We start from the raw sequence: 15,993 nt of genomic DNA on the forward strand, positions 1-15,993 counted from the left end.
CCCCTGTGAAAACCGGCAAATCCTAGGGCTATGGTTTTGCCCCCCCTCCCCTCAGGGCTATGTATATATGTTTGTGTGTATGTGTATATATATATATATTTTTTTTCAATTGGAGTATAGTTGATTTACAATATTGTGTTAGTTTCTGCTGCACAGCAAAGTGAATCAGTTATACATATATATATATCCACTCCTTTTTAGATTCTTTTCCCATATAGGTTATTACAGAGTGTTGGGTCGAGTTCCCTGTGCTATACAGTAGGTCCTTATTATCAATACTTATCTGTTTTAAGCCAGGACATGGAAGCAACCTAAGTGTCCATCAACAGATGAATGGATAAAGAAGATGTGGCACATATATACAATGGAATATTACTCAGCCATAAAAAGAAACGAAATTGAGTTATTTGTAGTGAGGTGGATGGACCTAGAGTCTGTCATACAGAGTGAATAAGTCAGAAAGAGAAAACAAATACCATATGTGAACACGTATATATGGAATCTAAAAAAAAAAAATGGTTCTGAAGAACCTAGGGGCAGGACAGGAACAAAGACGCAGATGTAGAGAATGGACTTGAGGACACGGGGAGGGGGAAGGATAAGCTGGGACGAAGTGAGAGAGTGGCATGGACATATATACACTACCAAACGTAAAATAGATAGCTAGTGGGAAGCAGCCGCATAGCACAGGGAGATCAGCTTGGTGCTTTGTGACCACCTAGAGGGGTAGGTTAGGGACCGTGGGAGGGAGACGCAAGAGGAGATATGGGGATATATGTGTACGTATAGCTGATTCACTTTGTTATACAGCAGAAACTAACACACCATTTTAAAGCAATTATGCTCCGATAAAGATGTTAAAAATATAGTTATCTATTTTATATACAGTAGTGTGTATATGTCAATCTCAATCTTCCAATTTATCCCTTCCCCCCTTCCCCCCTGGTAACCACAAGATTGTTTTCTACATCTGTAGCTCTATTTCTGTTTTGCAAATAAGTTCATTTGTACTGGTTTTTTAGATTCCACATATAAGCACTATCATACGATATTTGTCCTTCTCTGTCTGACTTACTTCACTCTGTATGGCCCCAGGGCTATGTTTTTAACAAAATATTTTCTCTTTGCTGGGTAAACAAAGCAAAGGTTCTGTAAATGTTGCAGGGATCACCACGCCCCATACTGCTAACCTGAACCTTCCTGAACTGAGGGCAACACCAGGTTCTGGTCTTGGCTTTCCTGCCCACCCACAGGCAGTGTGGCCCAGGATGCTGGGTGGGGGCAGGAGTCAGCCCGGGTCTCACCCCTGGTGCTTACCCCAGTGTGACTGTGGTCAGGCCCCCGAATCTCTGAGCCTGGGGTTCCTTGCTCTGGAAAGTTTAGTCCAACCATCTCACTTTCTGAAATCCTTTCTCTTTATATAATTCTGGGAATATATTCAGAGAGGTGTTGTATTATGTTCCTAGGTCTGCAGGAAGTAATTGTGCAACCACAAACTGGGTGACTTGACAGAAAAGTATACTCTCCTAGTTCAGGAGCATCTTCCCCATTTTTTTCAGATCCGCTCCTCAAAGATCACCACTCTTACTCATTTCTTTTTTTTTTTTTTTTTTACGGTATGCGGTCCTCTCACTGTTGTAGCCTCTCCCGTTGCGGAGCACAGGCTCCGGACGCGCTGGCTCAGCGGCCATGGCTCACGGGCCCAGCTGCTCCGCGGCATGTGGGATGTGGGATCCTCCTAGACCAGGGCACGAACCCATGTCCCCTGCATCGGCAGGCGGACTCTCAACCACTGTGCCACCAGGGAAGCCCAGCCTTATATTTTGAACAACTGTAGTGTTCTCTACTGAGCTGTACGTTCTTTATATAAACGTCTCCACTTGTTGGACTTTTAGATTTGTATCCTTTTTGCTTTGACAAAGAATGAGGCAATTAACATCCTCATGTACTTGAACGAAATAGGTCTGTAGAATAAATTCCGAGCGGCTGTGTGAGAATTTTGTGCATTTCTGAAGACAGATGCTGCACCACTTAATCTTGCCATTTTAGCTGTATGTGAGAGTGATTCTCCACCCATAATCTTGCTTCTTAGGGTGTTATTAAACTATTTTCAGGGCTTTTTGATGTACAGAAGTTCTAAATTTTTAATGAATTCATGGCTATCACTGTATGGTTTCTGCTTTTGGTATCATTAGAATGGCCTTCTCAAATGTGAAGATTACATACAATTTTTTCATTGCATTAAAACCTTTCGAATTTATGTAATTCAAGAATCAAAAAATACAAAAAGGTTACAATGAAAAGGTGGGATTAGGTCTCCCCGCTCCCTCCTCCATCCCATACCCCAATAAAGATAAATAATTTTATTTCTGGTGCATCCTTCCAGAATTTCTTTATGCATATATAAGCAATTGCAAATATATATTCTTATTCAGCCCTCCCCTCTGTCTTTTAAAAATTTTGCACAAAATGGAACATAATGTACACACTGTTCTGCATTTGCTTTGTGCAAATATATTTTGCATATTATCCCAGATCAGTAAATACAAAGCATCTTCTTTCTTTTTTTTTCTTTCTTTCTTTTTAAAAACTTGTGTAATACTTCACTGTAGGGGGGAGCTACGCTATAATTTATTAAACCAGTCCTCTGTTGATGGGCATTCAATCTGGTCCCAGTCTTTTATTATTGTAAACAATTTGACAGTGAATAACATTGTACATCTACCATTTCCTGTGTGTGAAATCGGTCTGTAACATTGATTCCCAGAAGTGGAACTGCTGGGTCGAAGGCCCTATGTATGTGGCACTTGATTAGATCTGATCAAGTTTCCTCCTGGAGCGGTTGAAGATAATCTAAAGTTTGTAGCTGTGGTTTCTTTCTCTCAATGCTTTTTTTAAAAGCATTGGTATAAAAAATGAGATATTTGCATCTAATAAAAGGCACAAATTTTAAGGGTACTGTTCAATGAGCTTTAACCAATGTATATACCTGTGTGACCACCATCCCAATCACAGTAGAGAACATTTCCATCCCCCAGAAAGTGCACTCACACCCCCTTTCCAGTCAGTCGTCCTCCCTCCTTCCCTAGGCAACCACTCTTCTGCTTTCTTAGATATGCCAGTTCTAGAGCATCAGCCAAATGGAATCACACAGTATATAGTCTTCTGAGCCTGGCTTCTCTTGCTTAACATAATGTTTTTGAGGTCCTTTACGTTGCTGTTTGTGCCAGCAGTTTCTTTTTATTGCTGTGGGTCTTTTATTTTTTAACCTTTTTTTTAACATTTAAATTTTTTTATTTATTTTATTCATTTATATTTGGCTGCGTTGGGTCTTCGTTACCGCATGAGGGCCTTCTCTAGTTGTGGCGAGCGGGGGCTACTCTTCGTTGTGGTGTGCGGGCTTCTCATTGCGGTGGCTTCTCTTGTTGTGGAGCACAGGCTGTAGGCGCGCGGGCTTCAGTAGTTGTGGCACACGGGCTCAGTAGTTGTGGCTCATGGGCTCTAGAGCGCAGGCTCAGTAGTTGTGGTGCATGGGCTTAATTGCTCTGTAGCATGTGGATCTTCCCAGACCAGAGCTCGAACCCGTGTCCCCTGCATTGGCAGGCGGATTTTTAACCACTGCACCACTAGGGAAGCCCCTGCCATAGTGTCTTTTTAACACTAGCATTTTTTTCATTGACTTAAACGAATTTTGGTATATGATGTGTTCGTTTTCTACGGCTACCATGTTAAATGTCCACGAACAGTGGCTGAAAATCATGCAGATTAATTACCTCACAGTCTGTAGGTGAGACATCCGGGTTTGCGCAGCAGGTTTTACAAAGCTGAAATCAAGGTATTGGCTGGCCGGGCTCTTACGGGAGGGGTCTGCCAAGAATCCTCTTCTTTTTTTAAAAATTATTTATTTATTTATTTGGTTGCACCGGGTCTTAGTTGTGGCAGGTGGGCTCCTTAGTTGCAGCATGTGGGCTCCTTAGTGTCAGCACATGGACTTCTTAGTTGCAGCTTGCTGGCTCCTTAGTTGCGGCAGCTTGCTGGCTCCTTAGTTGCGGCAGCCAGGCTCCTTAGTTGCAGCTCACCGGCTCCTTAGTTGTAGCACATGGGCTCCTTAGTTGCTGCACGTGGGCTCCTTAGTTATGGCTCCAGGGCTCCTTAGTTGTGGCATGCATGTGGGATTTAGTTTCCTGACCAGGGATCAAACCCGGGCCCCATGCATTGGGAGCACAGAGTCTTATCCACTGTACCACCAGGGAACTCCCCAAGAATCCTCTTCTAAGCTCAGTCGTGTTGTAGGCAGCATCCAGTTCCTTGCAGCTATAGGACCAAGGTTCCTGTTTCCTGTCACCCAGGAGCCTCTCTCTGTTTCCAAGGCCACCTGCATTCCTCCCCACTATGCCTCCCCTCCATCTTCGAGGCATGAAGTGATGGGGCTAGTCTTTCTCGGGTTTCACATCTGCTGCTGCATCTCTCTTGCCTTCCTCTTCCCCAGCATCTTTCTGACTCCAGCCAGAGAAGGTTTTCTGCTTTAGGGGATTCATGTAGTTAGATTGGGCTCACCCAATCCAGGATAATAGCCTTGTATTACAGTCTGTAATCTTGATTACATCTACAAAGGCCCTTTTGCTACACAATGCATTGACAGGTTCTGCAGATTGGGGCATGGACATCCTTGGGGGAGGGTGTGTGTGTGTGTGTGTGTGTGTGTGTGTGTGTGTGTGTGTGTGTGTGTGTGTGTGTGTGTGTGTGTGTGTGTGTGTGTGTGTGTGTGTGTGTGTGTGTGTGTGTGTGTGTGTGTGTGTGTGTGTGTGTGTGTCTATTATTCGGCCTATCAATTTGACTTCTTTTCCAGATATTTCACCAGTTGTGCCAACGGATTCATTCTTTCCCTATTTTAAAAGCTACCTTTTTCACACATGGAATTCTTTTATAGTGTATGTTTATTTCTGGATATTCTGTTTTGTTCCACTGATCTGCTTGCTTTCACGTTAGTATCAAACTTTAAAAATTTGTTAAATTTTATAAATACATTTTAAAATGTTAGAGAAGGTTTTTCTCTTGATACTTTTCTTTTTGTTAAGAATATCTTGGCTATTCTGTCTTGTGTATTCTGAGATGAATTTGAGAATTCTTGCATTAATTTCTTTAAATATCCTGTTTTTTAATTGGAATTTTGTTGAAAATACATTAATTAATTTAGAGCGGATTTGATATTTTATAATAGTGAATTTCTCCAGACAGAATAATGTTGAGTATTAAAAGTTAAAATTCAAGACTTTTTTTGAGTAAAGTTTTATTTGTTTTTTTCCATATCAGTTTTGCAATTTTAAGAGTGCTAGTGGCTATTTTATAAGGAGATTTTTTTTAAGTTTCTATGAGATTTTTATGTGTAATATATACTTACATTTTTTAGTTAAAATTTTTCTTATTACTCTGTTTTTTCTTTGAAAATCTGTGTCTGTTCCCTCAGGTTGGACAGATACAAGGTTTTTGTTTCTGCTTATATGGGTTTTTTTTTTTTTTGGTCCTGTGTTAATTTAAGCCTGTAAACATCAAATTGTAAAGCAGTGTAAATATAACTGACTTCCCAGGAGTCCTGCTTCTGCTTTTCTGCACCTAGTGACATGTTCCATTTGTAATCGAGAATTTAACAGAAAACATGCTTTGAAGTACTGGTTAGTTGCAGGACAGGAGTGAGTCAATCTGAGGTGAATCGAGTCTTAATATGAATATCAGGGGAAACAGGACTTTCAGTTGGCTGTATTGACAGGTCTGAACAGTAGGGATCAAACTTGAATAGTGGACTAAAACTATTCTGTCCCCCTCAGACAGAAACCAAGCTGCTTCATGAAATCATGTCAGAACCTTTTCTTCTTTATGCTTGCTTTGCAAGGTCAATAACAGCTTAATTGACTTGTATCTTGCTTTTGCACATCTTTGCTCTGTTTAAGGGAATAAGTATGATGGAAACTTAAGGTTGTGTATTTATGGGGAAGCTATGGAACAGTGAGCTAGTTTCTAGTTGTACTACTGCGGCCACTAAACGGAGGATATATGGCAACCTGTGACCCCACGTTCTATGCCGAAATGTGGTGCAGAAGTAATTCCATGAGAACTTAGCTCCTGATGACAGATACCATTCATCCCAATGTGTTAGATGTTGTGTGGGATAGAAAGACAGCACGGTGCTTAGAGGTGGGAATAAGATAATGCAAGGAGCGTGGAAATTGCACCCCTTCCCCCAAGAGAAAAAGAAAGAAAAACAAAGAAAACAAATTGGAGTCCCCAGAATGAGTTCTGACTTTTGATATTTATCCCGGACTGTCTGTACCCGCCTTCCTGTGGGGAGCAGGAAGGAGCCGGTTTTAAGAATTGCTGTCTCTGGCCTCAGTCTACAATTGTCTCTGCACCCAGCTTTCCAGAGTTGATCTTGGATCATCCACTAATTTTGGGGTGTTTTGAAAGAATTGTAATAAAAAAAGAAACCACCACCAGAACCAAAAAAAGTAAACACATTTGCTGTTAGGATGTCAAGTCGTACCCAGAGAAGAGATAGGGGAAAAGCGTCTCTCTGCCCCTTTCAGCTGCCCCGAGCCCACCCCAGTTTTCAGTTTTGCTCCTACAAGTCAGTTATAGAAAACTTCATGTGTATATACACAATGGAACTATAATGGAAAAGAATTGAAAAAAAAGATATATACATATATATGTGTAACCCAGTCACTTTACTGTACACCTGAAACTAATACAACATTGTAAATCAACTATCCTTCGATAACCAAAACAAACATACACACACACACACACACACACACACACACCCCACACAAAACTACAACAACCTGCATCTGCTTTGTTTCAAACTTGCTTGTTTCAGAACCTCCCCAGTGCGTTTGCATTTTTCTTGCATCTACTTCCTCCATTGTTGCCAGGCAGCCCTGGCCACCTCCCAACAACTGGACCTTGAATCCTCCTAGGGACGTAGTGAAACTGAGCAAAAGACAACTCTACCCCTGTGAAACTGCCTTTACGTTCTAATCTTTTAGCTTTAGCCCCGCTGACAAAACTGAAAGTGCAGGGGTGTGATCGCTCGGTGCCAGCAAGTGTCACACTCTGAGGGGTCTGACTGCCTGCTGACCGTTTAGCTTCTGCCTTGGCTCTTCAGAGTGGAGTCGAGCTCCCAAAGTCAGCCCACCTACGTTTGGATTCCAGCACTACCACTGTCCCTGGGACTATGGCAAGGCATTTACCTCTCCTTGCCTCAGTTTCCCCATATTGTGTCAAATGGGGACACAGTCAAGCCCACCTCCTGGGGCTTCTTGTAAGAATGAAATGACGTGATGTTGTAAAGCATGTAGCAGGTGCTAACTACATATTTGTTCTCAAGGGTATTGACATTATGGTAAATTATTACCACTTGTATTTAACGGTTTCATCCTATAAATAGACTGCTCACTTGTTAAAAAGAAGACTCAATAGCTGAGCCCTAAGTATTCGAAGGCAGAGATATAAAGCATTCTCCCCTGCAATGAGGATGTAACTGTAAATAAATCCTACTGAGAAACAAAAAGCCTTCCCTGTGGTTGGCAATCTCCCTTTCCCCTGTCACGTGATTGCACCAAGAAAAAATAGAGATGTAAGTGGATTAATACATTTGATGTCTACTCACAATGTTAAGAGCTCACTCTTGGTTTCTAGAGGAGTATGAAAAAAAATTTCTGACGTGAATAGTTTTTATTGTATTTGTAAGTACAGTGGAAAGGTTTTGGGTTTGAATTCTTCAATTAAGCCCTTAAAGAGTCTCATTTAATAACATTTATGGTCTGATTATGAAGGTGGCACATTCTTGGGCAACTGGAAATTCAGAAAAGCATGAGGAGGAAGATTAAAACCCTGCCTAATCCCTATGGTGTGGCTGTTAACATTCTGGCGTGTTTTCAATACATTAGATGTGTTTAAAATTTAATTTGGGATTATACGCCTTTTTATGTAGCCCATATCTTTCATTTACTAACTTAGCCTATCATTAAGTGTTCTTTTACAACATGACTTTAAAAATAACTGTGTGGTGTTCTACCATATGGATCTTGTACAACTAATTCAAATCCGTTATACATTATGGAATATTTAGGGTTATTTCTGGTTTTTCACTGTGGCAAACATCCATGAGGCTAAAAATATATCAGCGATGTAGTGTATTTACCCTGTAAAAAGGCTATGACTGCTCCCACCATTTGGGGTCATTCTTTTAAGTATTTCCCAGTGGTACCTTGTCATTTTAATTATTCATTTCTTTGCTTACTAGTGACGGTGGACCTGGGTATCCACTCTCCATGTATTTAGCAATTACTTATATTCCTTTGTGAATTTTCTGTTTAGGGCCTTATGCATTTTGGTCAGGGTTGTTGGTCCTTTCTTGCAGTGAAAAGGTATTTATAAAAGAGGGGTATCAGGAATTCCCTGGCGGTCCAGTGGTTAAGACTCAGCGCTTTCACTGCCGTGGGCCTGGGTTCAATCCCTGGTCGGGGAACTAAGATCCCACAAGCTGAGTGGTGTGGCCAACAAAAAGGGGTGGGGTATTAACCCTTTGTCAATTGTTACAGCCATTTCCTTTTTCTAGCTGTCCAAAAATGGCCAGTTTAAAATTATTTATTGGACACACTGGCCTGCAATATTTGAAAGAGAAACATGTTTTTATTCTCTATTCAATCAATTCTTTAATTTTTTTTCATGTTCTACTCTGTCATCTCTGTATAAATGTGAGCCATAAAATTGAGAGATTATTTAATGCAAAGTCTAGGTGGAATTTCATATTCTGACTTGTTTAGTAATCACATGCCTCATTCTGGTACAGCTCTGCCTGAGGAATGCAGGAATGCAGTTCAAAAGCCCAATAAGCTCATATGGGTTTAAAATAAGCCACCACTTCTATCTGCTTGAGTCTGCTTCCCCAGCCCCAAAGCCTCTGGACAAGATTTGAAATAAGAACAATAAGAATTATTCTCTATCCAAGAATTGTGCTGGTGGAGAAGGCCTTTGGTAATTGTATGACCCCACAGGTGCAGGGCCTATGCAGCCACCTGAAGTGTCCTCATTTTTAAGACCCTCCCCACTGCCTTGCCTTTGCTGCTGCCGTCTTGGGAGGAGAAAATTCTAAGGGACATCTCTTCTGACCCCTACCTGTTTTTTGGCCACGGTGTGCGGCATGCAGGATCTTAGTTCCCCCAACAGGGATCGAACCTGTGCCCCCTGCAGTGGAAGCACATAGTCTTAACCACTGGACTGTAAGAATGAAATGACGTGATGGAAGTCTCTGACCCCCACCTGTTCCCTGCCTCGTTGGCAGCTGCTTCTCAGGGCTCTCCAAGGCCTCTCCTCTCCACTACCTTGGTTCAACAAACACTTGCTGAGGCCCATCAGGTGGGCAGGGCTCCAGGCCCTTCTCTCCAACCACCCAGAGGCCGCACCAGAGAGAATCAGTAACAGAGAGTCTGTCTGAGTCTGGCATTCAAATTCATTACACCACAAATATTTAAGTACTCGTTCTGTGTTAGGCCACAGCATTACAAAATAAATAAAACAAGAGTCATGAAAGAGGCAGGTGCTTCCTGGGGGATGCAGACAGGTAAGTAGGCAGTGGCAGTCTCAGAGACAAATACTCCAAGGCTTATTTTACTAGTGTTTTTAGGAAGAGAGGAGGGTGGGAGAGGCAGTGGTGGTGGCCCCGTGTCCTAGCCCCTTGAGGCCTTTAGGACTGTACCTCCCCTCCCCTTTCCCTCCTTCTAAGAGAGTGGAAGGACTGTCAGCTCCTTGTATGAGTAGGTGATGCAAGACAGGGTCAAGGGCAGCAACTTGGAACTGGAGTCAGAATCGGGGAACGCCATTAGCAGATCCTTAGGCAAGTGACTTGAACCTCTTTGAGCCTCAGTTTCCTCATCTGAACAGTGAGGACAGAGCCTCCTTCTGGGCTGCTGTGATGGGTAAATCAGGGAGTAATACGAGTGGCGGTTATGGGAAGAGCTGCCACTACCTGCCAGCTTTATGTCGGCTTGTGCATGGAAGCAGCCTCCTTGCCCAGAGCCTAGCTGGTCATTAACACAGAATAAATGGAATCATTCTGTCCGCTGCTCCTGAGGTCAGAAGAGAACTGAGGAAGAAACCGTCTCATCAGAGCAGACACCCAGTCTGGTTCCCCGGTGGTGAGGGGTGTGGTCAGGGTGTAACCTAGGCCGGTGGGAGGGGCCAGGATGAACAACCTGCCTCTCCAGATTCAGCGATGCAGATGTGGAGAGGAAGGAGCCCTGTTCAGGCGGGCAGCCAGCCTTTCCTCCGTCTCCTCACAGGATGGACCCCATAGCTTACGCTGAGCAGTTGAAAGAATCTGGCAACCAGGTTTTTAAGAATGGGAACTTCTCTTTGGCCATCAGAAAGTACGATGAAGCCATCCAGATTCTCCTGCACTTATACCAGTGCGGGTAAGTGTTTGGATTTTCTCCCTGCCTTTTGTTTGTTGTTGTTGTTGTTGTTTTAAGTAAAGGGGGACTCACTCTCTTCCTTTTGTTTTTTTCTCATTTGTTACCACACCACCTAGTTTCTGTTTCCTTTCTCCTCCCACTTTCTATTTATCTTCTCTGCAGTGTTAGCTCTGAGACTAGAGGATTTCAGGAAACGGAAAGTGAAACGCAGCGGACTGTTGATAAACATTACAAACTTCCCCTTCTGTCTGGTTCCAGGATCAGAGTTCCTGGGATGACTGAAGCCCCCAAGCCCCTCCCTTGTCATTCATTTCATCTTGTTTATCCGTGCCATCACCCCCCTGGCCACAGGGCACACCACCAGGAACTAAGCCTCACCTCTTCCACTGCCCCTTCAACTTCTAGCAGACCTGTTCCCAAACATTTCAGGATCACGACTGCTTACAGGGAGGACCCCAAAGAGCTTTTGTTGATGTAGTTTGTAACTATCAATAAAGCCCGTATGAGAACTCAAAACTGAGAAACATTTAAAATATGTATTTATTCATCTTTTTTAAAATAGCAGTAATAAACCCATGACGTTAACATAAGCAACATTTTTATGAGAAATAACTATTTTTCAAAATGAAAAATTTGGTGAGAAGAGTTTTACATTTTCGCAAGTCTCTTTAATGTCTGTCTCAATGGAAGATGTCTGTCTTCTCACATCTGCTTCTGCATTTAGTCTGTTGTGATACCACACGCCAGGTAGCCTCTGGAAAATTCCCTGTCCACGTGTGAGAGAATGAGTGTGAAAAAGGCACACACTGTCTTGGTATTGTTGTATTAGTTTCCTGTTGCTGCTTTAACAAATGACCACCAATTTAGTGGCTTAAAACAATACACATTTATTATCTTACACTTCTGGAGGTCAGAGGTCCAAAAGGAGTCTTACGAGGCTAAAATTAAGGTGTCACCAGGGCTGGTTCCTTGTGGAGGAGACTCCATTTCCTTGCCTCTTTTACCCTCGAATGGCTGCCTGCATCCGTGGCTTGTGGTCCCTTCCTGCATCCTCAAAGCGCATCATTCCAGTTTCTGCTTCTGTCGTCACATCTCCTTCTCCTCTGCTGTGGCCGGCTCTCTCAGTCTCCCTCTTATAAGGACCTCTGGGATTGTATTGTAATCCAGGATAATCTCCTCCTCTCAAGATCCTTAAATTAATCCCATCTCCAGAGTTCCTTTTGCCATAAAAGAAAACATTATTTGACATATATACACTAATATGTATTAAATGGATAATTAATAAGAACCTGCTGTACAGAAAAATAAAAATTCAAAACAAAAAAAACACATCATTTGGAAACCATTATTCAGCCAACTACAATTGTGAAGATATTTTGACCTTGGGAACTGCTTGAAATGGCCTTGGGGACCCCCAGAGGTTCCCAGATCATACTCTGGGGACAGCTGTAGTAGAGAGGAAGCAGAGGTTGGCATTTGTAGGGTGTATGCAGCCTAAACGTGTACCGAGGAGGGGCACTGACTTGAATTCCCGACACATGGCTCCCACCTCCTCCCTCCTTGGTGTCTACACTCCAGCTGGACTTGAATTGACTGTACTTGGCCTGAGCCTGTGTAGTTCTGTCATTCTGCCCCCTCTTGGTGCAGGTCAGAGCTGTGTCAGAGCTGGGCCTAGAGCTCCTCATTTGGGGGAAAACATTGACCTTTCTTGAAAAGTTAATGTTGTGTCGTGGTTGTGGCCATAGACTGACCACACTGTGAGTACTCAGATCTCAGCGCCACCACTTACAAGCTGTGTGACCACTAACGGGACACCTGCCTGCACCCTCACATGTCGCCTGTCATGGGACCTTCCTGACACAGTTCCCCGTGCCCATCACTGCCTTCCTGCTGCTGCCAGCTGACATAGGGGTTTAGGGACTTGTGGTTAACTGAGCAGGTGCTCTCAGGAGAAGGGGACTGAGGGAGAAGCAGGATGGGGCAGGGATGGTGTCTCTGCTGGAGTCAGCTGCAGCCTGATCCCCTGGGGAGCGCTGGAGCCTGAGCTGTACTGCAGAGCTGTCCCACTTTAGGACAAGGAGGCTGACCTTTTAATTCCCATGTCAGTCAGTCACCGGTCATAGGTTGTCTGGCCCCAGGAGTTGTCCTAGGGAGTGGGGCTGGATTAGTCAGCTCAGGCTGCAGTAACGAATTACCACTGACAGGGTGGAACAACAACAGAAATTTATTCCTCACAGTTCTGGAGGCTGGGAAGTCCAAGGTCCAGGTGGCGGCCAATTCAGTTCCTGGTAAGTGCCCCCTTCCTGGTTTGCAGCCAGCCACATTCTCAATCCATCCTCGCATGGTGGAGAGAGAGAACGGAAACCCTCTGCCGTCTCTTATAAGGGCACTAATCCTATCGTGAGGGACCCACTCTCCTGACTTCATCTAAACCTAATCACCTCCCCAAAGGCACCCTCTCCAAATACCATCACTGTGGGGGCTGGGGCCTCAATGTATGAATTTGTTGGGGGAGGGACACAGTCCATAACGGGGGTGTAACTTTCTGGGGAGAAGGCAGCTCCCATTAGGCTGAGGATAAATCTCTGGAGAACGGAGCATCAGGAGACCCTAGCTGCAGCCAACACTCATTCCTGCTGGGGTCGGCTGCACTGGCCAGGGTGTCTGGGCAGGACACATGGCGACTACTATGCTGTGGCCATGGCCCCATTGTCAGTTACCCTCTGACAGCCCCACTGCTTCTTCTGTGCTTCTGGGTCCTCATGCTTCACTGAGAGGGAATGATGGGCAGTGAGAGGAGCCGGATACACCAAGCACTACAGGTAGGGACGTAGTAGAGGAGATTTTTGCTTTGCTTTATTTTTGTGGGTATCTTTATTAACTAACTTTTCTGTTTGTATTATTTTTACAGTTAAAGTATTCAATAAAAAAAAAAGAAGCATAAGCCTTGCTTTTCCACCTTGTGTGTCTTGAATGCAACAGCACTTGAGCTTCTGTTGACCTCATGGTATATCTTGTGTTTTGCTTCTTGCACCCTGGTTTCAGCACTAACCTTGCAGCTGTGTGACCCCCTAGACCCAGGCAGGAGGGGCCTTGCCCTGCCAGGCTTTACAGGCCTGCTTTGGCCGTCCTCCATTTGTACCCTCCCCACAGGTGGGAGTCTGGGGCCAGGGGCTTTACCCAGCCAGAGCCCTTGCCTCCTCTTTCGTCCACACTGTGGGTACCAGGCCCCTGGAATTCCTGTCCACGGACCCTGCTCCTAGGGCCTACACAGGCCTCTTACCTGCAGTCTATTCTTTGGAGCGCTGTCCAAGGTCAGGAGTGTGGACAGAGCTTGGGATTGTGCCTTCTGCAGTGCAGGATGAAGGCTGAGATGGAAAGAGAAGAGGGAGTGGGCAGGGGTGCCAGCTTGGCTCACCCTGCCCTGACAGTGCCTGTGTTCTAAATCTGAAGCTTGCCTTTCAGTTATTATGAAGTAGAAGGCTAAAAGATATTTTATTGAACATTTGTAAGCTTGAGTTATGGCCTTCAAATACTTACACTAGCACTGCCCAATAGGACTTTCTGTGATGATGAAAATGTATCCAGGGCTTCCCTGGTGGTGCAGTGGTTGAGAGCCTGCCTGCCGATGCAGGGGACACGGGTTCATGCCCCGGTCTGGGAAGATCCCACATGCGGCGGAGCGGCTGGGCCTGTGAGCCATGGCCGCTGAGCCTGCGTGTCCGGAGCCTGTGCTCCGCAACGGGAGAGGCCACAACAGTGAGAGGCCCGTGTACCGCAAAAAAAAAAAAAAAAAAGTTCTATAGTAGAGAATTTGGCTATTGAGTACTTAACAGGTGGCTAATACAACTAAGGTACTGAATTTTAATTTTTCTTTAATTTTAATTTAAATGGCTACACGTGGCCTGTGGCTACTGTATCAGACAGGGATTAGCCACATGGTGTGAGGGCCTCCTTTTGCACTCTGGCCCTGGGTTCTGCACGCATTTGGGTGGCCCTGCCTATGTAGTAGAACAGCGTTCATCCTGCATCTTTCGCAGGGCCCGTGGGGACAGTGTGGTCGTGTGTTCTGATGAGCTCTGCGTCCATGCATGTGGGGTGGCTCCCACGGTGTCTGTTCTCTGCGAGGGCTCGGTGGGAACTCCCATCCTCTCCATCCTTTCTCAGCATCTTCTCCAATGGTCTCTAAAGGGTAAAAAGACCTGTGGAGATCAGGAGGAGGTAGACCCAAGGTGTTGAGAACATTTGTCACGAAAAGATGGGAACAGGATTTGGGAGTGAGGAAGGGAGATTGGGACATTGCAAACATCCCAGGCTTTCCAGGCTATGAGGGTCAGATGTCATAGGCATCATTGGGACACTTCCTGCTGAAACCCTATCACGATGGCAGCAACCAGCACCAGAGTGGTGGCCTTCAAGGTTCTGTATTTGCAGGACGAAAGAACTATTTACTGACCACCAGTTTGTCCTTTCTCACAGAGTTCCCCCCAGGGACTTGGCTCTGCTGCTGTGCAACAAATCCAATGCGTTTTACAGCCTCCGGAAATGGAACGAGGCCTACCTGGCCGCCAAGGAGTGTCTCCAGTGGGATCCAACCTACGTGAAGGTATGGTGGCCGCCAGACGCTGCGGCTGCTGCCTCTTCCTCTTAATCTGCCTCCTTCCCTTCCTTCTTTTTAAAATGGAAATGCTAGGAGTGCTCATTCAACTTCCTTTGCACTTAAGACAGATGTGCACAGAGCATGCGTGCTGTATCTGGAGAAGAGCAAGAAGGACGGTGGCCAAGTGTTGAAAGGCATTTGCAGGGGAGAGTGCAGCCGGGCCTTTTGGCGGATGGAGCCCAGTGGAGATCCTGGTGGAGCTCATTTTGTTCTGATGTAGTTGCACCAAAATTCATAGTTTGTTCATGTTCTTTGCAGTTTGCAAGTTTCACTGCCTTCTTTGTGGCCATAAGAATTCTCCGGGAGAGGGGATTTATGGCAATCTATATTTCTTGGAGTTTCTGCTTCTAATTTTGGTTGTGCTGGGTCTTTAGTTGCAGCAGGCAGGCTCCTTAGTTGCGGCAGGTGGGCTCCTTAGTTGTGGCAGGTGGGCTCCTTAGTTGTGGCATGCAAACTCTTAGTTGTGGCATGCGAACTCTTAGTTTTGGCATGCGTGTGGGATCTAGTTACCTAACCAGGGAATGAACCCCGGCCCCCTGCATTGGGAGTGTGGAGTCTTAACCACTGTGCCACCAGGGAAGTCCCAGGAAGGCTTCTTTCTGCATCTGTTGAATCTCAGATGCCTTCAGCTCAAAAGAATCCTTATGCCAAAGTGTCACATTTTGGGGTGATGTATTCTGATCCCCTTCACCTCCCTCCAAAATAAAAGGTGAAACTTAGAACTGAGGAAGGCAAAGAAATGGGAAATTCTGTACCAGCTTGCTTGGTTGGGGGGGAAAAAAACACAACACCTTTTTTTCTTTCCTTTTTCTGATTGTTATCTACTATTTTAGACTTTTAAATGACGGTGAAAACAAATAA

General features: G+C 44.7%; 1 protein-coding gene across 1 annotated transcript in view; it reads left to right on the forward strand.

The window, feature by feature from the left end:
• Window positions 1–10,294: 10,294 nt before the first annotated feature.
• The window catches only part of TRANK1 (tetratricopeptide repeat and ankyrin repeat containing 1), a 66,541-nt gene continuing 60,842 nt past the window's right edge, over window positions 10,295–15,993 (forward strand). The window contains 3 exon segments of the mRNA XM_060109685.1: window positions 10,295–10,472; window positions 12,710–12,760; window positions 14,952–15,078. Coding sequence (XP_059965668.1) covers window positions 10,342–10,472; window positions 12,710–12,760; window positions 14,952–15,078 — 309 coding nt within the window. The 5' untranslated portion in view covers window positions 10,295–10,341.

Source organism: Mesoplodon densirostris, chromosome 10, assembly GCF_025265405.1.
Source record: "Mesoplodon densirostris isolate mMesDen1 chromosome 10, mMesDen1 primary haplotype, whole genome shotgun sequence".
NCBI lineage: Eukaryota > Metazoa > Chordata > Mammalia > Artiodactyla > Ziphiidae > Mesoplodon > Mesoplodon densirostris.